This window comes from Solea solea, chromosome 3 (assembly GCF_958295425.1).
Source record: "Solea solea chromosome 3, fSolSol10.1, whole genome shotgun sequence".
NCBI lineage: Eukaryota > Metazoa > Chordata > Actinopteri > Pleuronectiformes > Soleidae > Solea > Solea solea.
The window spans coordinates 14,684,594-14,712,474 of record NC_081136.1 but is presented as its reverse complement, the minus strand read 5'-3'; the positions used below and the strand labels follow the sequence as shown (position 1 = coordinate 14,712,474).

Sequence of the window (27,881 nt, the reverse complement as noted above, 5' to 3'; positions counted from 1 at the left end):
TTCCGCGTCCAGTGCGTGCTGTGTGTAGGTTGAATGGATGAAACGGAGGAAGCGGAGAGGTATAGGCACGCTGTGATACGGCTCTATATATTCGCCGGCAGGACTATCTTCCTTTTAAAGGCAACCTCCTCTTCGCTTTGGTTTCCACTTAGTGATGTCGCGTATTTGTGTGGCGCACCTGTGAAGAGCGAGACAGGCAGAAGCCGGCTTTTTTTTAATTATTTGATTCCTTTTCTTTCTTCTGTTATTTTCTCCCTTATGTTTCATGCATCTGCTGAAAAGGAAATCATTTCTGTGTTTTGATTTAATAAATATTTAATTTCCTCATTTTATCTTGTTTGTGTTGGCTTTTATGTTTCCAAGTTTTAACTAAAGAGAGAGCGGAATTCATCATTTTACACGCTATTGGCCAGGTGTTTGATTCAGAGATTGTTTGCCCTAAGGACGTCCTTAACTTTCATTTATAGAAACGGTAAGATATTTTTTTACACATTTGCTCATTCACCTGAAATATTCACTGTAAAGGACAAATGATGCATTCACTGTACAGTCTCAGGATGTTTTATTATTGCATGTGAGTGCGACAGGAAAGTCACCGTGCTGCATGTATGTCTCCACTGACGCCTGGGTTTTCGACTATGTATTGCGGTGCCTTGGTATATCATGCATTTACCCGATATGATAAGAATGGTTCCGCACATGTTCACATTTCAGAACCTGCCGAGGTCTCAGACATGGACGGACGCTTTTATTGCTCCAGTGTGTAGAGACACGGGGCCTTGGCACAGAGCTGAAACGTGGGATCCGCATAGTAGTCGTTTATTTTATTTTTTTTATATCAAGTAAAATACATTTCATACATTGAGGACTTTTGACGCTGTTTAACGTGTAGTTTTTAACATTAGCAGTTGAAATGACAGCTGTATTTAGCAAATTACCCATATTTATTTGTGCCTTTTTATAAAAACTTGCAATTTATTTAGGATTTAAACATGTAAACAAATGTAAAAGACAGTTAAACATAGAGGTTGCCTTTCCCCCCTACCTGATTCGAACTGAAAATCCAACTATAAAGGGGAAAAATGCTATATAGGTTAAGTGCAGCCACTAAGTGGGTAGTTGCAGAATGATACCTCTCATGTGCATATTTGTGTCTTATTTCTGAATTTACATGCACGTCTAAAATGCAAATTAAGTCTAAGTTACACTTCAAAAAAGGAAGAAAAAATAGATTTAGCCAACCCTCCCCTTTCTTTTTAATATCTTTATAAATGTTAAATACACACTAATGTAGCCCAGGTTTTCAAGTTGAATTTGCAATGCCTACACATGTACAGTCATATAGTCATAGTAGATCAGATTAACTGTATGTTTTACTGGTTTTCATCTCTGATACCACTGTGACCTGTGAAGCCTCCTGATAAAGCTTTAGGGGCCTCGGTTTAAGTTATTTCAATGTCTCATTATTTGCAGTCTGGTCAGGAAGCACGAAACTGTAGTACACCTGCAGCAAATCAGTGACTTTATGTTTAATTTCCGGGATACCTACGTTGTCGTCGCTGATTGGATGAGGGTCTGATTAGTTTACTTAGGGCAGCTGCGTTCCCGCCACCGCCCCTTATTCCACCGCGCATAGACTGCGACCGAAAGTTTGATGTCTATAGACTCAACCTCAATAAATATCCGCAGCGACGATTCAACACTTCAGGTAAGACCTTACATAGTGACGGTGGCAGAGATATTAACTGTTGCAATTAACTGTGCCGAAAATGGAGACGGCAAATCGCCATGTGATGAGTTACGGTAGCTAGCAAGGCCAAATGGCAGTGCACACTCGCTCAATTGTCGGACCTGGTGCTTTCAGATCCTCGGTCGACATTTTGAAATTTTACCAGTCCACATTTCACGACTGTGCCAAATATGATGTTAAAACAACATTTGAGCCAGCGCACAATCATGGGTACACTAGTTAGCTACACCAATTAGCAGCACAAAGTGTGTTTGATATGGTGCAGGTGGACTGCGGGATTTTCAGCTGTCGTGAATGAAATGGCTTGCTGGCGTAACCTAAAGATATAGGCATATTAAAAATGTTAAACGTGTTTTAAAAACGCCATACATTCACAGGGAATTTATTTTGTAATGTAGTTTTGTTCAAGAGCAGTTTGTGTCGCATTTGGTCTATTGCACAGGTCACGGCCAGCAGCAGCAGGTGCCATTCATTTACTAATTAAACTAGACCAAACCACGCATTTCTGTGTTAATGTATGTATATGTATAATGTATTTAAGAGTAAGTGTAACTAATAATTTGACACTCTTAGTTTAAAAGTTAATAAGTAGACATTTTGGTCTTTTAAGGAAGTACTCTATTCCTATATCAAAAGTAGAATATTACTAGATTTTATGTGAAATTCATTCGTCTACCGCTTTATCTAAGGAGATTATTCCACTTTTATTTATTTATTTATTTATATATATATATATATATATATATATATATATATATATGAAGCACGTGTACCTTTTTATATTGAATTATTATATCCACTATTTTTTTATTGCAAAAGCACTAGGAATTGTGGGCTGTGAATGTATCCCTACTTCTTTTCCACATTGTGTCCAAGTCATTTTAAATGTCTTATATAAAACTTTATTTCCTGTCTAATGAGTGAAGTTAGTCTAAGTCTAATGTCAATGATGTATTGCAGGTCTTTGTGACTGCAGGTAAAATAACCAGTTATTGGGTATAAACAAAGGCATTTATATTTTAGTTATTGTTTTTTTTTTTAGCTTTGTAGTGAGTGTATGGGCAAGGTGAATGTGTAAAAACCACTGACATCTGACTGATAGTTGACTCCTATTGTGTATAAAGTTCACTTGGTAAATTGTGATAAGATCTAGCCAGCAGCTAAAAGACTCAGCGATTAGTGTAAGGGAGATTGCCAAAAAGCAGGACATCTCTGGTCCTATGGGTATCGGGGGAGGGCAGCCCAGCAAAAGGGAATGAGGTTGTTTTAGAGGATTTGAGGAGTGGAGGTTTCTGATATTCCTTATATAATATAATGCTGTCTGTTAGTATGTGGAATGTGGTTGTTTTATGAAACTATTTGACAAAATGTTTAAGGCTTATGAAATATTAACAGTAGAAATAGCGTAGTTTGGTGCTGGTGCCATGACTATAGATACTACTTTCTATTCCAAAAGAGCATTTTTTTTTAAAAAATTAAACCACACCAATGTGTTTTTTATTAATCTTACTCTTCAGGTTCAGAAAGCAAGAGATCTTGGTTCAAATAAGTGTCATTGCAAATGTTATCACAAGTACAGCTTTAGATACCCACATGTTCCTGTTTCTATTAATAAATAGCTCCTTTTAGGCATTTTTCTTCTGTGTTCTTCCAACATCCACAACTGGCGTAGCCTCTGTGCTCCTGAGAGGGACAAGAGATAAGAGCGGTTGTCTGTATGTATTATTGAGCCTCCACGTTTGCCTTTCTAAATAAAGGCTGCTGACAGAGTGACTAAAATGCAGTCAGTGAGCGAACTTCCAAAGGCCACATAGCTGTATACAGCAATATGTGCTGCTGTCAGAACTGGGTTAGTGTACAGTGGGTGGCTGTAGCTGGAATAACAGACACAATTTTGTCCCTTTTGTCATCCTAAATGCCCATCGCCTTTTCTTCTCTTTGTGGGGCCCCCATTCACCTCCCCCATTTTCAGTGCTTGTGGATTGTACATACACAAGACTGTTTTCTCTTGGTCTTTAATTTATGTTGGCCACAGGGTGGCCCTCCCTCTGCATGCGTCAGTCATCACAGGAGGCAGCATTGCAGTGTGCCTGAACCCTGTCACTGCATCACTCGAGGCCCTAATGGATCACCACTTTTATATACATGGGTGTGGTGTGATGGATGTTATATGTTAATGTGATGTTTGACTCTGTTGGTATTCAGTTCAAAGATGGAAACAGAGTGTAAATATGCCTTGTACTGTCAAAATAGTTTTATTAAATACTTTGATTTGATCTACACACTAAAATCTACCTTATGAATGTCTGAACCAGAATTAAGTCTTTGGGCCTTGCTTGCCAAATGATTCAGATTTAATGACCTTTTGTTTTACTCGAAAGTAGATTCCATTGCAAGTCATTCTTTTAATTAGTAAACATTTATTTGTGAATTTCAGTATCGTTACATTTGTCTGAACATGTGTTGCAGTCTCTTGAGCAATACAAACCGCTCAACAGAATTTTGTTGAAGGTGAACTGTGGAGTACATAGAACGTTGTTGGATTACTTCCTTTTCCCAAAGTACTGGTTTTGAGAAGAATTTCTCCAGTTTGGAGGAAGGCTGCCCAGAATGCTTTAAATTGTGTCACTTTTTAGCATTTAATTAAAAAGTGCATGTTTGTGAAATGCAAGGGGAAATACTAAATCCTTTTCATGTCTAACTTCACATGAACTTTTTTGCACCACATGGCTGTCATCACCTTACACATTTTTTTTTTGTTTATGTACAGGTGATCAGACCTTTTCCAGCATGACACCAAATATACTGCACAAGCAATGCTGTAGCCTCCGGCTCTTGTGTCTGTGTGTGAGTTGAATAGACACATCTGTTTTTATAGCTTGGATTATAGCAATTTCAAACTCTTGTGGGCTTTTAGCTTTCAAGGACATGCCGTGTATGTCAGTGTGTGCGCACTGGAGGTTTTTCCCTGCAGTTTGTCACACCTTGGTCAGGTTTGGTTCTCTGAGAAGTTCGTAGCAGAGCTTCTTGCCACCTCACTTTATAGTGGTGTCACAAAAATAAGCAGTGATGTAACATCAGGTTCAAGTTAAAGGATTTTCATAGTGAGTCCAATTTGTAAATTGCTTTTCCCCTTGGGGAATTGTGTGCTTTTTATTTTATTCTACTGCATTTCCTCTGTGGTCCTTACAGGGCTTGCATTATAGCTATAGTTTTGATCCCATTAATTTTTTTGGGGAAGAAATGGTCCATACAGTATTGTTTTATATAATACTTGAAATTAATTTATACCAGGGGGCTCAGCAACCAGTGTAAAACATACTGGTCTATTCAGTATTACTTGAAATGTTTGTGAGCTGATGTGTTTTATTTGAGAATGGGGGCAAAAGTGTAACCATGTGTAAGCTGAAATGTTTGTATTCCTTTTGTGGGTAATTTTAATAATATTTTACTGAAAGATGCACAAACCTCAGTTGGACTCTGTCTTTTTGGATTGCAAGCAGGATACACCCACTACTTTTGTGAGCATTTTTTGTCTTAAGTTGTCTGGGAAGAAGGTGAAGATAGAAAAGATAAAAGAGCAGAAACGAGCAAAAGTGGAGCCAAGTGCAAAGAAAGCAATAGTTTTGGAAGATAATGAAGATTACATTAAAACTGACGATTTACAAGAGTTGGGGGTACTCCATGTCAGTTGTATAGAAATGGTTTCGATATCCCAAAAGCAACAAAGAAACAAATGATAACAAACCTTTTCAGTTCAGTCCTTTGCCGATATTTATCAATATTAGTCTTTGATCATAATCTTTTTGACCGTATCACTCAGCCCCACCTGAAAGTTTGGTCCAAAGCAAGATGCTCTGCTGTTAAACACACTAGCGCTGCTTACAGGAGCTAAGACACTGGCATGCTGATATTGTGTTTCTTATGTTGGTAAAGTGTGTATAAGCATAGGATTTAGTTGTTGTTCATTGATAATACCTGGGGAGAGTGGACAAACTTTGTCAGTCATTCTGACGGGTGTTCTGGGAAGTTGAGTTGTGGATTGTTTTTGAATATAGAATTAAATTGAGGGGTCTTTAAGCCCATACACCATGAAACCTCTGGTTACGTCACACTACAGTTGAGATACTATCAGAAACAGACGATCGGAAAATCATGCTTTAATCATAAAAAAAGCTTCAGAATCGATTTATCAAAATAGTTGTCCATTAATTTAGTAATCGATTCATTGTTTCAGCTATACCCTGTATGTTAAATTGGTTACTTCAATTTAGGTCTATGAAACAGAAAATGATGAAAAATGTTAGCTTTGTCCATACAACAGTTATAAAGTATTTTTTTTTTGTGTGGAGACACTGGGAATGTTTTTGCCTAAAAACATATATTTGCTTTTGGTTGACAATGTATCGATAATTCACGCATTTGACCTGCGAAAATGATACGCAATTGTCAGACTAATTGATTTCATATCAGTGGATTGACAGCTGTACTTCAGTCAAGAGTTTGCTCAGCTGTGAAATCATGCTTCCAAACTCCCACTCAGTCATATTCCCATGTAATTAATTAACACAATTGGTAAGCTACAAAAATAGAGCCAGTATGACAGCTTTAGAGAGTGAAGGACATGGCTAAGGCTTAGTATTCGAGTGGAACACTTGCATTTAAGAAATGACTGTTCCATTAGTTATGCATCTCCATTTTCCACTACTGTTTGCATATTGTAACTCATAACCCTGCGTGTGTGTGTAGAGACTAGTGTTGAATTGGGAATCACTGTATTCTCTTCATAGTAACGCTGTATTCAGATGGTTTTTCTCCCCCTTGTGAGAATGCTGTGAAATCGTACCAATAAGTAAACACTACACTTAAATTAGTCCTAAAAGGCGCCCTGCTCAGTGGGGTAAAATTGTGTAGGTGGATGGTTGGCAATGATTGAAAAAAAAAAAAAAAAAAAGAACTTTCTGATGAAAACGGAGGCAGGGCCTCTCGGTGAACAAGATGCTCTGCAATACCTGCACTGCACACAGTGTAAGAAAGGCTTGACTGAATTTTTTGGGGAGAGGTGTTTTGCCAAGCTTTCTCTTCCAAGTGTTTGTCTAATGATATCATTTCTTGTGGCACTATCTCAAACAGGAAAATAGCCAATGTTTGTGCTTTACACTTGGAATAACAGGTGAAACATATGAAAGAGATTGAAGTTAAGTCATTTTCTTCAACAATATGTTCTGTGTTGGCCTTTTTCTTTTTCTTTTACTGTACATGTGAATGAGGCTGCTTGTGGAGAAGCAGCCTCTGCTCTTTTCAGATTGTGGCCTGGTTTTTCTAAAATGTATTTATTTTTGTCTTAATATTAAATTTACCTGCGTCTTCTGTCACATTAACAACACAGGTAGAAAGTTGAAATGTGAAAGCAGTACTGACATTTTGAAGTCACAAAGTAAGAGATGGAAAGAGCAGCAGGAGGATTTGTTAACCCTGTGCATTTCAAAATCCCATCCTTGTGCAGTATATTTCGTGTCAAAGGACCAGCTACAGTTAATTTTGGTTTGAGTTTTGACAAAAGGATAATTGATAGTTTACTCCAATAAAGAACAATTCACTCATACTTTGGTTATGAATATAATTTTCTTTTAGTGTCAAATTTTAGACCAATATGAACTCATTGTTTTCCTTCCTTTGATATGCAGCCATAAATAATGTTTTTTCTGTTAGTAGTAAAAAGAGAATCTGTTGACCTACGCACCGCTATCATTTGCGGTCATGTTTATACATTTGCACAATTTTATAATTCTAGTTTGAGATATGACGTCATATATTTAGTATGAGGCCTTGTTTTATCCTCTTTGCACTTGTTCTCTGCTCTCTTTTCTTGGGTGAGGGTGTTTCTCCACACACATACAGTGAAGCAGGTGAAGTTGTTAACCAGTGTTGATTATTGTTGTACACATTAATGTGAGTGTTGTCATAAGCAAAATGTCAATTAAGTCAACCCACATTATGACAAATCTCAGTTTTATACAAAGCATTATGGAGAGGATAAAATGAAAGCTATTTTCAGTCTAAATTGTTATTTTATTCCTGTAAACCTAGTTTCCACCATCAGTTGTAGCTACAGACAGTGAATCACAGTAGCACAGGGAGGACGGCAGGAGGGACTGATGCCGAGTCATGTCTTTGTTCATTAAAATTCACTCAAAATTATTTATTTTTTCCTTAACATTTTAAATTGTTGTGACTTTACTGATCAATATTGTTCATCCAGTTTTGTTTCCGTCATCCTTCTCTGGTTTAGAACAACAAAGATATTTTTTAAGTCCCAATTCTCTTTGTCAGTAGTCTAATAAATGTAAAAATATGTGTTGCGTGTATATGAATGTGGCATTAGAATAGATGGCATTGAGCTTGTCACTACATATTCCAGTGGGATACCCTGTTTGTGGCTTGAACATTTGAACAAAACTGCATTAATCCTATTCATTCTTAAAGTGACATTAAATGCTCTACTGAGGTTATTTTTTTTTCCCAAATGAAAATTGTATGTGGCAATGGGTCATGTGGTTTGTAGCTATTGGCTATAGTTTGCATTTTTTGCCTGGATTTTGTATCTTGTGTAGGACATCAAATGACATGCATTTGTAGTTTAAACACTGAAAACAATTTAGAAGTAAAACAAATTAACTTATTTAATTAATGCCCCTTATTTTTAATTGTAAAGGTCAAAAGCACAGATGTCCACTTTTGGTAGTCAAGTTGTTATATCACTCCCCCAAACATGGAACAAGTCAGTCAGTAATCACAATTTGTCAGTAAGGCAAAATGTGAAATGAACTGTATAGTGTATTTTCATATACACATTGTCTGTGCGTTAGGCTGTTTTACACATGACATCTAAACTGCTGCAGAAAACACTTGGGTGAGCATATTGTGTGTGTGACCCAGGAGGTTGCATATTTTAGCTGAGAATGCACTGTTGTGAGGATGTTCTTGCAGACTTCAGTACTGGGACACAGCTTCTCAAACACAGCTGACTCATCCAAAGTGCACTTTCAATCTTCAGTGCTTCTGTCACGACAGTGGAGTCTGTATAAAATAGAGGGTTAAATAAAAGTGATCAATCCATTTATTTCATGTTCAAAAAAGCACATAACATGTTACTAGCTTGATAATGGTGTCATATTGAGCTCTAGTCTACATCTGATCACTGAAACTAGAGAAAATGTGCTGCCTTAATAGGATTCTCTGGCATTTATCTAATTGTTTTTTCAGTAATTTATTTTTCATATTTCAAAGGTTTTAGTGTGTGTTCGTATGGCTTAACAAATATTCTGCCACAATGTATACAATACATTATCTTTTATAAGGCAATGCTTATACAATTATACAACTATTTTCTTCCTTCATTATTTCTGACACTGGCATAAACATGTTTATTCAGTCAACTAAAATGGTGTTATCTGTATACTGAGATGTATGCTGATATTTTTAGAATAGAAATGTTTCTAAACATCGCACAAGTAACACTGTTAAGTACATTGTCATTTTTAGTCAAGCTATCACAGTGTACTGTAATCACACACACTCACAGTACACCTCCAGTTTTTCACACTTGGATAAGCTAGGTTATAATTATTGCCTCTGCCAGAGAGGTTATGTTTTTACAAATGTCTGTCTTTTGGTTGGTTTGTTAGCTGTAATGTTGCTAAGAAAGTCGCCCAAACCCAACAAACTTTGCTGTGGATCTGATTAAAAGGGCAAATGTTGGAATTTCTGTCCTTAAGACTGAATTATTTGAGATTAGATTAAAAACATTTGGCCTTTATGATCTAGTTTTCTAATTGAATAAGAGTGGATGTCCAACACTCTGATCTGAATGTGATACCAAGCTTTTTCTGCAGATTTGCTCCGGCTAATAAAAAAGTATTGCAAAAAAGTATTGCAAGGATCAAAAAAAAAAAGGGAAACTTTTAGGGTAATGCTTTTTAACTGATGCCTTATCCACTTCCATAGTGAAACACTGTACCAGTGGCTGTGGTTGGAGATGCTCTCCACTAAGAAATATTGATCAGATTTATTGAGTTATACTTGTCCATCTGACAACTGCAGGATTTTCCTGTGCTTGTGTTGAGAAAATCTGTTTGCATTTGTCATGCAACATGCAACAAACATGATACTAATTCATAAATGTAAAAAAGATGTCCTCAATTGAACACTAATGCAAATTTGTAATGTAACTGGTATAAACTAAACTTGAACTAAACTTGAAACTTGAAAATTTTTTGTGCGTGTGTTGTGTGCTATAGATTGGTTTAACAAATGCAGGATATGTCAGCGAAACCTGAGCACATCAGCTGTGTTGCTGAGCAGTGAGCAATTGATTTGCGCTTTCCAATTTCAGTGAGAATCTTTGTGCAGCACACCATCTATCTTAGTGATTGCTATTCCTCATGCTTGTTGTGCCTGATGTGTGGCCAGGTATATCTCATGACTGAACTGTACAATTCTTTGGTCTGCTCCTTATTGAAGATGAATTGTGATTAAGTAAAACAGCCTTTTGCATGGACGGCTGTCCAAAATATAGCCTCCTCTTTCCCAACAATAACATGCGATCCCCGCTGACTGTTGCTTTTGATATTGTTGATCTAACATGAAGTACTTTTTGTGTCCACATTTTCAGACGGCAACTCCAAACTAACATGGCAGTCAGACTGTGCGATGTGGCTTCTCTGCTTAGAAGTGGTTCGTGGGCGCCTGAGCCTTGGACTGGGGTCTGTGGCACTTCCCTTTTTGAAATCCTATGGCCAGAAGGCCTGCTTTTTGTTTCATGTCATCTCTGTCGTATTTTCACTTTCCATCTTAATTGATCACATGATAAATTTAGAATTCTCACGCTTTGGATTTTGTTTATGAAAAGTTTCAAGTCATAAATGTTTGATTCTATTGGTATGGTCTAAACCTGTGTGCTACTGATATATTTATCATTTAAAGTTATGATGTAATGGCACCTGTGTACAAATTTAAACAAAGTGTGATTGTCCCCAAGTCTAATATGCATGCTTGTGTGATGGAAATTACTTGCTCTCTGCACAACAAAGGATGACTCTTCATATATTAATTTGCTGCTCACTGCTGTCCAGTAGGGATGCACCAAAATTAAAATTGTCACGGGGAGTTCATAATCTGCGCTGTATGCAGCAAAGTTTTGCTTTTGCGCAGAGACTTTCCAGCATTTAATAGGTGCTGTCCCGTTTCGGTGTTAGGTATTTAGGCCGAAAACCAAAAATGCCTTTTTTGGCCATTTTCGGCCAATGCGTTTCGGTGGCCGAATTTCTGGTGCATCTCTACTGTCCAGTGTTAGTGAACTGATGGCTTTTTAGATTTGGTTCTGCTGTAGGATTTGCATATCTAGATCATAGTGGGGAATGAAATCTTTTTAACTTTGGTTGCTTTATTCAACATCTATGTTTAGACATGTCATAGGGCTGAGCGATAATACGATAACGGTACATATCGCGATGGACACTTCTGTAATATCAGTAGGAAAAACGTTCAATAGGATGTTAGATAAAGTCACTCAACTTTGTTAAAAAAACAACAACAAAAAACGAAGAACTAGAAAAATAGACGAAGCAGGTTTGTTTCCGCTTACAACCTGTAGAGTGGCCAAAGCCTCTGGAGTGGCAGTCAAACAGCCAGTCACTGAACAGTCATGTTTGGTTCCTTTTCCCTTTGTCTCACTCACAACAATAGCGAGGAGATGAGGAAAAAAGGACACCTTGTCAGCATGGCAGTTTTTTGGTTACTTTAAGTCCGACAATGTCGTCCGCAAATTATGCAAGAAGGACCATACCCTCCAACAAACTTATTCTATCATCTTCGTCGCTCGCACCATTACACACTTTGTATGGAGATACGCAGACCACCCTGTTGAGGTACTCCGCAACAGTGCTGTGTGATAAAAAATTTAAAGTAACAAAGACATAACTGAGGCAACGGCACATCACATAGCCAAGCACATGATCAGTGATTAGCGATATCAATAGATACGAGCTAGTTATATTGCAATAAGTATGATGACCAATAGTATTAGTTTTACTGGGGTGCATTAACATGCTTGAGGCATTATTTTGAGAGGAAGTGCCATGTTTCTTTTATTTTAAGTGCCGTCACAATCCTGTGTAATTATTTGACAAAAAATGACTACGAAATATTTCAGTAAAATTGTTTAATGAGTGAAGAGTGTCCTCTTTTAACTGGTATTTTGTGGTTTACTATGATTGCATGTATTTTTGTTTGTTTTTGGCATGAAGGTTTTTTTTTTCTGTTTCTTTAGCAGGTAATTGCTGCCATGGAAACACAGCTGTCCAATGGGCAATCTTGCAACAACACGAGCAACGGCCCTTCCACAATCTCAAACAACTGCTCCTCACCTGTAGAGTCAGGGAGCATAGAGGACAGTAAAACTAACTTGATAGTCAACTATCTGCCTCAGAACATGACCCAGGAGGAGCTGAAGAGCTTGTTTGGGAGCATCGGAGAAATTGAGTCCTGTAAACTAGTTCGAGACAAAATAACAGGTAACACATTTGATTATTTTTCATTCCTGGTTTGTGCTTGGGTCCAACAGATGCTATGTGCAAAATTAAAATTTATTTTTTAGTAAAACTAATTAAATGTAAGCTGAAAGGAATGAATTCAAAACATTTTCTTATTAATGTCAACAATATGTCCAAATAATGTATCAGTGGGGCCCAACTAGCATTACTGTATAGTACAACTTTTTTGGTTTATGCATGCATAGTATGTGGTTTCCTCCTTGTATATATGACATCTGGCATCATAAATAATGGAACTAATAAATGCAGGGGCCAGCATCTTATTATGGAGAATATCAGGCACATAGTAGCCATTATAAAAATCTACCAAGCAGCAAGAGTGACTCATTTAAATACTATGCACTGTATGCTGTTTTAATATGTTGGATGATACTAGTTCCACATGCAAAATGGCATTAGCTAAACACCAGGCTCAGGGGATACAAAGGTGGAATTTTATTTGTTCATTCACTACAGAAATGTCAAGGGACTTGAATTGCACCATTGCATTTGTTTATATCTGAGCAGGTAGATGATTTGCAGTTGATTTTAGGTTGTTTTGATGGGAGGAATGCATTTGCAGTTGGCAGAGAGACCCACTGAGAGGACCTGTGACATGATTATGGCTGAGGCTGCTGGATTTTTACTGCTGGCTGTTTTGGTCAAGGTTGTGTAGACTGTCCATCTGCTTCTCATAACTCAGTCCAATGGTCTTGTGGCTTTTGGGATTTTTTTTCAGCCATAGTTGACTGAACATGTCTTTCCACTGAAATGAGGAGGGCACAGAGCTTTTAAGAGGTATGAGGTGAAAAAGGTGATCATTATGGATTATTTTTATTCTGAGGTAGTCACCTTAATGAACACAGAAGTGCAGTTAACCATACTTATTAAAAATATTAAATATGAATAATCAATATTTCAAGCATTATAAAGCACTGTAAAAAATGCTCTAAATCAGAATCTAATAGAAAAAAATTATTCAAGTTTGATTATACAAAATAAATAAATTAATTAAATTCTGTCCTATGGTGTTGCCTTTGTGTTACTAATAGACATGGCTGGTATTTAAAAGATAATTTGTCAGGAAAAGGAAACGCGTACATCCAATCGGTCTGGTTCATGTTGTAGATGAAAGGCATTTTGGATCCCTAAAATAAGATTTATTGTGGGTTAGCCATGCATGCGTTTGTTGAGGCCAAACTGAAAAACATTTTCATTTAGCCTAATTCAGTTTGTTTTTCTGTCATTTTTAGTTAACACAGCCAATTATCCTTCTGCTTTCTGCTCCATGTGGTCACACATTAAGATACACTCTTAAAGTTCAATCTGATCTAAAAATGTATTCAAGTCTAACTATTAAGATTTTTTTTTAATGAGTGACCTTCGAATGTTTAATAATGAAATTACTTTTCAAAACTAGCATTTTTAAAAGCTACAAAAAAATCATTGATTGCACTAACATTTTTTTGTCTGAGATAAGAAAATTATTTGTCCCATGGCAGGGGAATTTCCTTGGAGTGTTTCTTCTCTGTAGATATCTTTTGTGATACTGTGACTCTGCATCATATGTAGCCATGAAATGACGCAAGACAATTTCAAGTGCAACTGTTCAAATATGTGGACATGTCCATGTTTTGCAGTTGTGTTAATTGTATATGTCAATTATGGGAAGTACTCATTTATGAAAACCTGACATTATCAATATTATCAATTTAAAAAAAAAATAAAAGATTATAATTGTCTGTTTTTCAAAATGGGAGCCTCTATTGGATTAGGAATGACTTTAAGTGAAACAGTGTGTTGTTAATGGAGTCTGTCGTCTGTTCAGTCTGTTTAACACCAGTCGTGATGTGATACAGAGTAATGGGTTTTTATTATGTTCATTTAAAGATAGCCAGCTATAAACATTGAGTTCTTGCATTTCCAGCTGGTAATATATGTATTTTCAAATAAGATCCATAATAGGCAATTTTCTTAATTGTATGAACTGTCCTTGTGTTTGACTAAAACTTAACAGCCAAAATAACTGATCAGAACCACTTGATTCACATATAGTGCACTAGTCATTACTTAAATGTATTCAGCCTGTTTTTACAATTATACTTTCAGTTTTGTGATCATGTGTTCATATTTAAGGGTTTAAAATTGCTTTTTAATCCTAAAACCAAGCCAAAAAAGGTGGGTATGTTTGTGCAGTCCACATTGCAGAATGGATTGAGATCTCACCAGCATGCTGTCATAAAATAAGCTGTAAAGATTTTTTTTTCAATCCAGTTAAACTAATAAAAGCCTGAAGTGGGACTGGAAAAATGGACTTCAGAATCAGTTGGAGGAAAATTAACCTTCATGTTATTCAAAGCCTTCTAATTTTCCAAGGATTTCACTTTGAGCAATACATAAAACCCCGTCCCCTTAAGACCTTCTTGCTTTTGTCTCTTTCTTAGCCCTATGGCAATGGATTTAAGACAGCCTAAATATGTGTACCAGTGCTACATCAAATGCTAAATATTCACCAGAGAAATGCCTGCTTCCTCTTTGCTTTAAATGTTCTTGTGTGTTGTTGGTGAGCTTGGCTGTTGGCTTCTGCTGCAGCAGCTTAGTCTTTGTGTCATTTTCCTCCAAGTATGAGCAGCACTACTCTTTTCACTAGAGGCTGGGTGCAGCAGTTGTCTGAAAGAGCATCACAGCATGCTGCCACTACTCCTTAAAAGACAGCTGAAAGTTGTTTGTTATAGGAACATGTTTAGAGCCCCCAGCTGTAACAGTGGGTGTAGAAGATATTAGATGTTCTATAGGAAGACATAACAATAAGGGTGTAGTGTGCCCACATAGTAGAACAGACAGTCTGCCCGCCAGGCTTAAGTAAAAGTGTCATTTCACAGCTTATTTCAAAGGCTTGGCATTTTTCTCTGGGCTATAACAGTCCCCGATATGTAGGGTGAAATTAAGTTTATGAACCTCTTTTAATCACAGTTGAACAGCTCAAAAGAGCAGTGCCTCATATTGGGGAGATGGATAAAGCTTGTATAATGCATTAAGTTTCCACATATATATATATATATATATATATATATATATATATATATATATATATATATATATATATATATATATAGCAAAAGCTAATGCAACAGAAATGTTGGAACCAATATTGACAATTAATGATGCATATTCTCACAAACAATACACCAATGTACTTTAATTTTAATACAGTAAAAAAAAAAAAAAATTCCTATCACAATTTAAAAAAATGTTTAGTCTATGTAAAGCAACAACTAACCTGATATGAATATGACTGTATGGACTTGTGGATTTCCAATCACAAACGCCTATTTGTCTGGTTGATTTCTATGCTGAAATGTGATGGTTTAACAAAAGCAAATGCTCCCTTCGTCTTGTCTTATACAGAAGGCTGTTGATGAAATTCAAGTTGCTTAATGTATTAATATTCTCAAGCTGCTTGAGTTGGTGAACTTGACCGGCAGTAGAATTGCATAGAGACCCAGCAGTGTGGGTGGTGGAAATTGAATTGCCTCTGTGCACATAAAGAGTGGGTGTCAATCTATTGTACATTTTAGAGATAAACTGTAGAGAGGGAGGAACACATTGCACCTCGGCTACTGTGCTGTCTCAGATGAGTTGCTGTGAAAGAAGAGAAAAACCCTGTCATTTTTAATATAACAGTTGGTTTGAGACTTTACTAAAGGTTGTAAAGCAGATTAGTCGTCTGTTGGAAATGAGTTGGTGAACTGTTAAAAAAAAATTGAGATTTTTTTCTAGTATTGCAGGAATTTGTTTTATTTATTTTTTATTAAGAAAACTGGATTGCCATCATTCATCAGTATACAGAAATCTCGTTTTAGTCCATATGTGTAATCAGATATGTTTTCTGTTCCTGTAATTGCAGGTCAGAGCCTAGGCTATGGATTTGTAAATTATGTGGACCCGAAGGATGCAGAAAAAGCCATCAATACTTTAAATGGCTTGAGACTTCAGACCAAAACCATCAAGGTAAGATATTGGAATGTATATTTATATAAGATATTTCTTCTCCAAACAACCTCATCAAATACGCTCATACTGAATTAACAGAAATATGTTAAACAATACAGAAATGCCTTTTATATTTAGTTGTAGTTGAGGCATAATGAGGCTGGAGAACTGTAGGGTGGAAAGGGAGCCTATTGTTAATCTGGGCACAAGCAGCTTCGCCTCGGCCTCAAGTAGAGCAGAACTGTTTCTATGGTTGCATGTGCTGTAGCACTGCTGTATGCCTTTTACAGGAAGGTGGCTGCCATTAGCATTCATCAGGCAATGTAGCACACGGTGTGCTCGTGGAGAAACTAATTTGCTTCAAATAGTGCAATGGAATTTGTGGATGGTAGAGGCAGATTAGATATATTATTTCACAAAGGTCTTTGTCACCAAAAGCCTTTTCACACTGGACACAGGGTAATGGAGAAAATGCTAAGTACAAAAGCACATTTTGAGATGGAATATTCTTGAATAGCACCAAACTTGTTCTCCACAATTTCTGTATTTTGCATTTAAATATGAATGGAGGGAGATATATTGCTTATGATCCATCAATACAATACCATTTTGGGGAATTAGACATTGAACACAACTTTTTATTTGCCTCTCTTTCTTAGTTACCTGTGAAAGTATAACATTGGGACTTGTTTGTGTAAATCACACATCCAAATTTATCGAGCTGCTCTATCAGAAGTGCAAATAAACCTCAGTGAGGAATACACTTTGCAAATATAAATACCAAATGAAGTCTGAAGGTGTGATTGGGAGAAAGGTTGGGTTGAAAAGTCAGGAGAGAATTGACTAGTCATTTGTAGTCCTTCCCTTCAGGAGGTGGTGATTTTTAAGATGGGGGTCGATCTGATATCGATCTGAGAGCACAAGAATTCTTTAATTAAAGTGATTGACTTTTTTTTCATGCAATCTGTTGCATGAGATTGCAAAGAGGGACTATGGATAAAACTGTTTAATGCCTTTAACACTGTAATTAAATAGCTGTGGCAATATGTAGGTTAATTGGGTGGATTCACAAAGATCTGCAGCGACTAGACTTTTTTTTTCCACTCCCTCTCTAATTTTCACTTAGGCCTCCACAAAACCACCCTCAGTCCATTTTTACATGTTCAATTTGGGCTTTCTCACTTCCTGCGTGTTGTATAAATGTCGTTGAGTGTGGTGCACTCAAAATAGAATTTATGACTGCTCAGGGATGTAATGATGTATTGATCCACAGAACCTTGATGAATATCTGGTCTGTTTATTATTACTTTGCTGTATATATGAGCTAAGTTGAGATGTGTTTGTAGTATATAAGAGCTAAGTTGCATGTGTATGTAGTCTGGTGCTGTGAGCCCTCCAAATGTCTGATGTAGTAAGACGGGGTAGACAGCACCACTGCTGTCTATAGTATTTTGAAGAAATGTTAAATGCATATATATGTTGTTTTTTTAATGATGGTACATCCATCTCTGTCATGAGTCCAAATTTGGACAGAAAAAGTAAGAACACACTGATAGTAACTGTCCAGTAAACTGATGAGTAATTCTCGCTTCACTGGGGAAACACAGGGAGACAGACCATGCAGTGAACAAATTATTACTGTGCACTACCTTTTTTATAAAACAATCAAAAAGTGGCTAGACATGCTGTGGGACAAATTTCACTTTACAGTAAATCTGCAACAGCACATGAAACAAACATTTAGTTTTGCTTTCGCTTTGTGCCCCATATTTATTAGAGGGGTTACGATCTCAATTGTAAATTGAATATTGATCGAAGAATGTCACTATCTTTACCTTCGGAAGCGAAAGTGGAATCGAGGATTTTTTTATGCCCCCAGTGGGATGTCATGCAAGCGTGCCAGAAGAGGAAAATAGTGTTGTGGTTATAGCCATTGTAGCAAGACTACATGTTACCTCCCCCCGCTAACCCAAATCTGGTGCCAACTAATGGTAACAATGGCAGCTGCTGATTTGGGTGACGCATTCACCAAAGTTGAACCCCCTCTTGCTTCTCTGAAATCACTGGTGTGAAAATATTTTGTTTCCCGTGAGTTTTGTCAACAACTAGAACGGTGTATGTTATGCAGCTATAGCATAGCACCGGACATCTCCGCATGCTGATATCATAAGGACGTCACTGCGAAAACAACTCCGTTAACACAAAATAGTCTAAATAGCCGATGCAAATGACAGTCAACATAATTTAAGTCATCAACCAAAAACTTGAAATGCACTGTTCCAAATTATTACGCACAACAGAGTTTAAAAGCAGTTAAGAACTGAAAGTGGTCATTTGATGAATTAGGTCATATTTACTGAAAACAAAAGCTATTTCAATCAAAAACATCTTAACAGTTCAAGTTACATTTTAAAATAGGACTCCTTATTTGATAGCTTCACAATTCTTGCATCCAGTGAGTTTTTGGAGAGTTTCTGCTTGAATTTCTTTGCAGGATGTCAGGTTAGCCTCCCAGAGCTGCTGTTTGGATGTGAACTGCCTCCCACCCTCATAGATCTTTTGCTTGAGGTACCACCAGGGGTTTTTAATAGGGTTGAGGTCAGGGGAGGATGGGGGCCACACCATCAGTTTCTCTCTCCTCTTATGCCCATAGCAGCCAATGATGCAGAGGTATTCCTCGCAGCATAAGATGGTAAATTGTCATGCATGAAGATGATTTTGTTACAGAAAGCGCGGGTCTTCTTTTTGTACAATGGAAGAAAATGGTCAGTCAGAAACCTTCAGTGACCCTAATGGGGCTGACCAGTTCTCCATGATTCCAGCAACAAAACATGACTCTGCCACCTCCTTGCTGACGTTCTTGTTAGGACACGGTGGCAACCATCCACTACTCCATCCATTTGGATCATCCAGGATTGTACGGCACTCATCAGTGGACAAGACTGTTTGGAAATTAGTCTTCATGTGTTTCTGTGCCCAATGCAGCCGTTTCTGCTTGTGAGCATTGGTTAGGGGTGGCTGAATAGAAGGTTTATGCATAACTGCAAGCCTATGGGGATCATCAAGGAAAAGATCTTTGAGTTCACATCCTAACAGGATTTCTGGGAGGCTATTCTGACATCCTGCAAAGAAAGTCAAGCAAAAACTTTTCAATTTTTTCAAGTTCAATGGATGCAAGAATTGTGAAACTATAGAATAAAAAAAAGCTATAGAATAAGGGGTCCTATGTTAAAATGTAACTTGACCTGTTGAGAAGTTTTTGATTGAAATGGCTTTTGTTTTCAGTAATATTACATCCTAATGCTGCAAATTCAACAAATGACCATTTTAAGTTACAACCTATAAAATGTTTTGAAACTCTGTTGTGCGTAATCATTTGGAGCAGAGCAAGTTTTTATTTTTGCTCTGTCCGTTTTGAGTACATGATCATACCAGAATTGGTATATTTCAATGTTTTAGTCTAATAATCATTGATTGGTTTTATAACTGCAGGCGCACTCGCCCGCAACAACGGCAGCGATCTATTTGTCTCAGCCGCAAAGCTGAGCTCCTCTGTTCAGTCTCGCTCTGTGCAAGGACAAATAATCTAAATATTCCTCAGCAGTTGATATCGCATTGATATCAACGTAGTATAGTATAGTATATTTTCAGAAATCATGTGCTAGGATATTGCGCAGATGCACGTGATGCAAACCACTTTCAGAGCCGTCGGCTCCCCCCCTCGACTAGTCAATTTTGGTTCGAAATTTCAGGGCTTCAGTCGACCATGAATTTCTTTGGTTGATTACAGCCCTACAATATCATTTGCATAATTTGGAATGCAGTGTAGACAATTGAATTAATTATTATGACATAAAACTAATCATCCTAGACTAAACTAGACAAGTCTAAAAATGGCAGCCATCTGCACTAGAAGTGGAAAAAAAGATTGAGAATCAAATTGTAGCCTTAAAATCGAAAATCAAATCAAGGATTTGGACATTCGTGACATCCATTATTCATGACAGCATTATTCATGCTACATGACAAGCTGTTAAACATTTGTCAGCATTTGCTCCCTCAAGATCAACCCAGTTATAATTTATCCTTTTGAGCAGAGTGATCAGATGTTTCCGAATTCAGTTTTTTAATATTTTACACCTATTTTACCAGGAAAACTTATTTATGCAACACAACATTGCACTATTTTATGATGTGCTGAATGTCTGAAATATATAACTTCAGAAAAAAAAAATTCAGAGTTTGTCAAATGGTCAGCTCATTAGCAAGCACTGCTGATGCCTGTGTTGGAGTAAGAAAACTTCTAAAACGTGCAAATGACAAATTGTCACCTTTTAACAAAGGGTATGTTTGTTTCAAATGGCTGCTTAGGCATTGTCGTGACGGGAAGCTGCGCTGGTGCCACATGCATAAACGTCCCGTGTCTCGGTAACCCGTTCCAACTTCTCAGAAAAAGTAAAACTTCAGATAAATCATAACGCATTCTACAAGATTTCATGTGGGAGCGCGGAAATAGTAGGGCCCCATTGATGTCACAGACAGTTGTCTTTCTAAATCGTTATACAGCTTTTTAGAAGAGCAAGTAAATTGTACCAACAAGAATGAATTTTAATTGTCACTATTGGCAATGCATGAATATAATCTGCTGTATAATACTGTATACAGCCATCCTCATGCCTGTACTACAACTTGACAAATGGCATTTCTGCATTGATTAACAGAATCCAACAACAAAGTGAATAATTGATGTGAACTTCTATTTTTTAGAAAGCAACTTTTTTTTTTTTAACAGTGATCATAGGAATTGTCTCTGTCTGTAGGTTTCCTACGCTCGTCCGAGTTCGGCCTCCATCAGAGATGCTAATTTGTACGTCAGTGGCTTGCCAAAGACCATGACTCAGAAAGAACTGGAGCAGCTCTTCTCTCAGTATGGACGCATCATTACCTCACGCATTCTGGTGGACCAGGTGACTGGTGAGTACGACATGACAGCTGTTGCAGTTCTAAGTTTCCACCTCTCAACCATCATGTAGAAGCCGAACCTTTTTGTGAAACAATCTTTCACTGGGAGCTTTCCTGTTCGTTCTCTCTCTGAAAAAGTGCTGCTGAAACAAAGTTTGTCAGGCATTCATTATGAAGTCTTTGCCTTTATTTCTCAAACATGAAACCAGTAATTTGAATAGGATGCATTTCAGTTTTACATTATTCATGACGGAAGTTGTGAAAAAAAGGGTAAAAAAACAAATGAAAAGAATATTTTTAATGGCTCATAATACCTGTTTTGTGTAAATCGATGGTTTAGTGACTAATATTAGATTGTAAGTTACCATTCTTAAATATAAATTTGCAGGTTTTAATATAATCCTATTAGGTTAGCTGTTGGTTTTACAGTGATGAATAAATTATTTATTTTTCTTTTCACCTCTTCATGGTGTGTTGGGACATCTGTGCATTTCTCCCTGTTTCTCACAAATGCCCATTCCATGAAAGCTTTGTACTGGTGTTCAATTTAAAAAAGAAATCACTTGCTTATTTCTCACATTGTATATTCTGTACTATCTTTTCTTGTGCTCCTGGTATTCATTTATTTATTTCTTCCTTCTTTTGGATCTATGCTACTGTGTTGCTCTGTGTTTTGGTATTTTCACTAAACTGGTTATTTTGATGTTTGTAAGTCCATTTAATGAATTTGAAGTGGAAAAATCAAAAATGCAATTTTTCGGTTGTGTGAAAAAGTTTTTTTTTTAAAATGTGAATGTCACTATAATTGTAAAGTGTTTGCTGTACAGCAAACAACATGATTAGAGATAAAACTAATCCTGACAACATTGGCTCCACTCAGGTGTTTCCAGAGGAGTTGGCTTCATCCGTTTTGACCGGCGAGTTGAGGCTGAGGAGGCCATCAAGGGTCTGAACTGTCAGAAGCCACCTGGAGCCACTGAACCCATTACAGTCAAGTTTGCGAATAACCCAAGCCAGAAGACCAGCCAGGCTCTGCTGTCCCAGCTCTATCAGTCACCCAATCGAAGGTACCCAGGACCCCTCGCACAGCAGGCACAACGCTTCAGGTAAAAGGGGCACATCAAAAAAAATTAGAGCCAACCCTATTTAATAAATACTGCTAGGGATGTCAAGTAGACCCTCCTGGAGTTTTTAAAATATGCTTCTAAATTGTCACACAGCAATATTGTGAAAATAATCTGTTTTGGAGATTCATCAATACTCAGAATTATTCATCCACATATCCATGTTTCCAACTTTGCTGTGTTCCTCCTGTTGCAGATGTAGGCATATGAGACACATACATGCAAATGAGATGAGCAATATTCATTATTCAGTGAATGGTCTGTGACAGTCTAGTTACCAGGTTTACATGTGGAAACTAATAATAGTCTGCTCTTAAGTGATTGACCTAAAATAACTACTTATGAAGTTAAAACGAAAGTTTGTCAAAACTGTTTTCAGCTTATCTTTCTCTTTTCTGATCCATTAAATTTAATAAGAACAAAATCTTGAGCGGAAAAATTTATTACTCTTTCATGTTAAATGCATACCATCTATCTCATAAAAACGTGATTTATGTTATAATTTATTTACATCTGTTGTATTTTTGTGTTATTTGTTAGGTTGGACAATCTGCTGAACATGGCATATGGAGTTAAAAGGTAAATTGAACTCTAGGTTTTATAGATCCTAATTGAAATGAGGGAAATTCAAACCTAACATGAGAGCTGATGGGATATGGCTTAGCCTGAGCACTGAAAAATAGTACATTGCATTGTGTGTACATATACACATTAGTGAGGATGCACTGGTTCAACAATACTCCTTACAAATATAAATGTTTAATAATTAAAACAAACGTCACTGGAACTGAGGTCTGTCTTTGAAGGTTTCAGGTTTCACTTAAATATTGCTTTTCAACTTTGTAAAATACATTGTATCAAAATGTAATTGTCGGCTTTTAACAGTCGGTATTGGATCAGCGCATCCACACACATCACTCGCTTGCAAATAATTGTCAATAATTCAGTTTTGTGGGTGAGTCAGACTATTTGTTTTAAAAGCAGATCAACTTTATTTACATTTGTCAGTGCTATGTGTAGAAAGGAAGGAATAGAGCCAAACATGCTTCAAAGAAGAGACTCGTGGTGGGTGTCCCTTTGACCTGTGATGATTAGTTTATGAATACCAAGATTGATTTGAGAATATTCGATTCAAGTAGACGGTGAAACTGTTCATGCCGTAATTATAAACTGCACATTTTAAAATACTTAAGGCCATCACTTATACCTTGGACCTTATGGATTAGTGTGGATATATTGTACATGGAATAGTATCTCACTGGTTGACTATTACATTTATTAATTCTGGTGCATGTTGTGAAAAGCAGTCATGTATATTAGTGTTCTTGACGATGATGTTCCTTCACTGTATGTCTCTCACACATTTTTACCGTTGTGAAGTAAAACGTGCAATAATTTGCGTCAAACATCCCTATCAGCACAGCGGTAATTATTTATTCCTTTCTCGTTAAAATAAGGTTAGTGACAGATAGTGATGCAATAAAGTGCTTTAATCTCAACACATTGTCACAACATGTCTTGCTAAATAACAAAAGACAGAATTTTACCATCTTTTTCTTGCTATTGCATACTCTTACCTTGATCTATTATGGACAGCCCTGTCCCATTTTAAACTTAGTTGCGTCAGACGTCTTACAGGATTCACCGAGGTCCCACTTTGTCAAAGTTCAGTTTATAAGAATAGCTTCTGCAGGTATGATTGAAGTCCTGTCCCCTGAAAGCTCAAAGGCCGATGGCTAGCAACAATAGACGAGTGATTTGTTTCTGCTCTGCTCGTTGGCTCTCTGTGGGTCCTTGATGCTGGGAGCACACCTGTCATGGTCGATGTTCCCTCAGAGGCCAACTGGAGCAGCTAATCTTATGCGACACCTGCTGCAATAATTCATAGGCTTTCCATGCACTTTGGTAAATGTGGTTTTGCAGTTTGAAGAAACAAAACTCAAAGGCCAGGACATTTGTGTGCCATTCAGTCAAGTCCTGGCACAAACTCTAACTTGGAAACTAATGACTGTTTTCTTGTCTTTATGAACACACAATGAGCTCAAATATGTGCTTGTGTTATGTTATTAACAGCAGTGACTTGTTGATGTACAAAAGTGGTCACAAGATATGTTGAAACCTTCATTACTTATTTCTACCTCTGTCATATTGAAATGTTTGCATCTTGATTTAAGCTGCATGAAGACTCTGCTTAAAGTATTTTATTTAATTTTATGATATATGAAAATATGTCTGCAGTTAGAGGTTGTTGATGCTTTGAATGAAGTAAAACCCTTTGTAGACTTGTAGGATTCAGTTAGTTTTGTAGGCACCATTTCTAGTTTTCTAAAATTGCCAGTTTTGTTAAAGTGTTGTTTTTTTTGTATTTCACAGCAGGTTCTCTCCCATGGCCATAGATGGGGTGACCAGCTTGGCTGGCATCAACATCCCAGGACACGCAGGCACTGGCTGGTGTATCTTTGTCTACAACCTGGCTCCAGATGCAGATGAAAGCATCCTCTGGCAGATGTTTGGGCCATTTGGTGCCGTCACAAACGTCAAAGTTATCCGTGACTTCAACACAAACAAGTGCAAAGGATTTGGTTTTGTCACCATGACTAACTATGATGAAGCAGCCGTGGCCATCGCCAGCTTGAATGGATATCGCCTCGGAGACAGAGTGCTGCAGGTCTCATTCAAAACCAACAAAACACACAAAGCCTAATACCCACTGCGATTGTTTCTAGAAAACTCCACAGAAAATGGAAAAAGAAAATGGAAGCGTGTCAACCGTAACTTTCTACATTAGTAACAACAGCTTTGTAAATCAGTGTTAAGAAGAAAAACAATATTTAGCGTCCAACAATGTGATATTTGTTTTGTTCTTTTGTTTTATTGCTACGCTTTGAATCTTCTCAATATACTTTAAAACAGGAAAAAATACAGCAGGTCTCTGCCTGTGATGTTGACTTCTCTTGCTGTCTTTATAGATGGACCTTCTAAAATGTTATGATAGGTTTTGTCATTTTGTTGCTCACCTGCTTTGAAACAGTTGGTCTTGTAAAGTTATGTGTAGTGATTTTCTTTGTATTTTTGTGTCCTGGTTCGCCTTAGGTGCGTTCTGCCTTCAGTGGTTAGCAAGTACTTATTTTGATCTATTTGCGGTTTCGTTGATTTTGCAAGTATTCCGTTCATTGTAATATGAGTTGATTATCGGTTGGCTGCATAATGTTGCTTATTGTAAACTTAACGGATAAAAGACAAAAAAAAAATTCTTAAAGCAGTACCTTGCCAAAGAGCTAAGAACCTCTTTGATGTGGGTTTAAAAAGCATCTATTTTTATAAAAAGAAAAATTTGGAGAAACTTTTTACTGGACCTGGAACAAAATATTTTGACTTGGATACTTTGAGAAATATCTTCATATGACACCTTGTGAGCTTTTGAACTTTACAAGAAAGTTTGCAGTGGTTGAAATTTCTGGAGAGATTTATGATGTAAAAGATACATTTTGAGATCTTTGTATTATCTTTAGATTATAGAATCAATGGCAGTGCTGGTTTCATCTGTAAAATCATCTGTGGGGTCCCCCGTCATCCTGGATGTTAGCTTGCAGCTAGCATCTCGCTTTCCGATTTGATTTGGAAACAGACAAAAGTACTAAGGTTTATTCGCAAAAAAGTGCATGCAAAATTATCAAGTGGAGCTGTCGTTAAAGGTAAATGGGGGATAATAATCAGTTCTTCCTAAAGGATTCTCTTCAAATGGAGCACATGGTGTTGAGTGGTGTACCTACGATGTATCATTAGACTGATTTTGTCTTAATATTGACCAATAAGAGTTTTTACATACTTTGTATGACAGAATGAGGACAAGCCAATGAAGGCAGCAGACAAACTATTGTGGATAAAAGAAGGGATTACTCCTGAGCTTTGAGCTGTGTAAATAAGTCCTTTTTTATGTTGAATATTTGGCAGACTTCTTTTAGTTCAAGTTTGGACTTCATTGGAAAATGTGATATTAATAGAACTTTTTTTTTCCTTTTCTGTAGTATGTAAGGTATTTTTATTTTGGATATTTAAGATTTCGGTTTCCCTTAGGTTGACGTTTTTTGTTCTCCCATGGACTAACATTTACAGTGCATCAAATTTGTTGGTTGTTTAGTCTGTAGATAGTCTTGCTTCGTAAAAAAAAAAAAAAGTATTAAGAAACTATAAACATTTGTTTTTGGGTTTTTTATATATAAACATTATAGATATATATTTATGTGGTAAAGAATGGATATAAACCACAGTTTTGAACAATTTGATTTTTCTTTTTTCTTCTTTTTTTTTCATACTCGTATATATAAACGTAATGCATATAACCTGTCTTTAAAATCGTAAAAAGGTGTATATTGCTTTATTCACTTTGGGGGAAGGTCAGTGAAGCAGTTCAATTAACAGCTAAATTGGTTGCAGGAGTTCATCTGACTCATCTTGAACAAACAAATGTGGGCCAGTGGAGCCTTGGATGCACTGAATACTGCACCTGCATCCTGCTTGTTATTTAAACCAATACCAGTCATGCTTCCCCTCAAATGAGCAGTGTGCTATGCATTATCTAATTATCTTTGCAACTGCTTTTTCTTGTTTATCTATTCCTTCTTTGTGTTACTTGTAAAAGTTAAACTTTAAGTCTAGATGAGTTGTGATACTTGCTGCTGTGGGGTTGATGACGTTTTTCATGCCTGACCTGTCAGAATTTATCTTTTTCTTTTCATAAATACTACTTCTTGATGATTTGGTCTTGACAAATTGTGCTGATAGGTCTGACATGAAAAACTGTTCACTCCCACCCCTGACCACTCTTATTTCAATTCTTAATATGAGAATGATAATTTATTTGAAGTTGTATAGTCTGACTTGGTTCTCAGCATTTTTGGAATAGAATATCTCTTTGAGTATTTAAAAGGATGTACATGTTCTTTACTTTGTGTTTGAATACTTTGGATTTTTCCCATGTTCAGTACATCAATAAATAAGTTGAAGGGCAATGCAGCTTTGTGATTGGATCCCATCATTCCTTTAACTCAGTCAACAGTTGGGACATTTTATCATGCTCAAATACCTTTTCACCCATGTAGTGTGTTTGTAGTGTGGTTGGAGTTCAAGGAATACTTAACCGTCTGCATTTAGCTTTGTATTACTAGAATAGGGGTAGTATTTTTGAAAAATTGTGCTTCCCAACCTCAGTTTCCCCTGAGTTGAGTTCAATTTTTTCTTTGTTACGTGCCCACCAGTGACACTTGGTCCTGTTAGCGTAACTGTTAGCAAAGATGGCATACACTGTTTACATTCTGGGAATGAGGTCCTATCCCCCTACGAGTTATTCTAGTAATACAAAGCTGAATGCAAATCGGTGAAGTATTCCTTTAAAGGTGAACATGTGCCCATTATATTTATCTGACTGCTTTAATATAAGCATTCTACTTTATTATAACT

At 36.9% G+C, this 27,881-nt stretch overlaps 1 protein-coding gene across 4 annotated transcripts; it reads left to right on the top strand.

Moving 5' to 3' along the window:
- The first annotated feature begins 34 nt into the window (after positions 1-34).
- elavl2 (ELAV like neuron-specific RNA binding protein 2) lies at positions 35-27,437 on the top strand. Of its 4 annotated transcripts, none has more exons than XM_058625468.1 (8): positions 35-472; positions 10,425-10,515; positions 12,081-12,324; positions 16,250-16,353; positions 21,156-21,309; positions 22,178-22,364; positions 22,962-23,000; positions 24,795-27,437. In XM_058625468.1, exons 2-8 carry the CDS (start codon positions 10,444-10,446, stop codon positions 25,123-25,125), a joined length of 1,131 nt encoding a protein of 376 aa, XP_058481451.1. In that variant the 5' UTR covers positions 35-472; positions 10,425-10,443; the 3' UTR covers positions 25,126-27,437. The 4 variants fall into 4 exon arrangements, with proteins under 4 accessions (XP_058481451.1, XP_058481450.1, XP_058481448.1 ...); XM_058625467.1 differs by having other exon boundaries at positions 36-472; positions 12,084-12,324; positions 22,178-22,403; XM_058625465.1 differs by having other exon boundaries at positions 41-472; positions 22,178-22,403.
- The last annotated feature ends 444 nt before the right edge of the window (positions 27,438-27,881 follow it).

Bases quoted from the DNA above. Each gene is read 5' to 3' on its own strand.
- elavl2 (XM_058625465.1), top strand. From the start codon at position 10,444: ATGGCAGTCAGACTGTGCGATGTGGCTTCTCTGCTTAGAAGTGGTTCG. The intron at 10,516-12,080 runs GTCTGTGGCACT...CTGTTTCTTTAG, and splicing joins CGCCTGAGCCTTGGACTGGG to CAGGTAATTGCTGCCATGGA. The intron at 21,310-22,177 runs GTGAGTACGACA...GGCTCCACTCAG, and splicing joins TCTGGTGGACCAGGTGACTG to GTGTTTCCAGAGGAGTTGGC.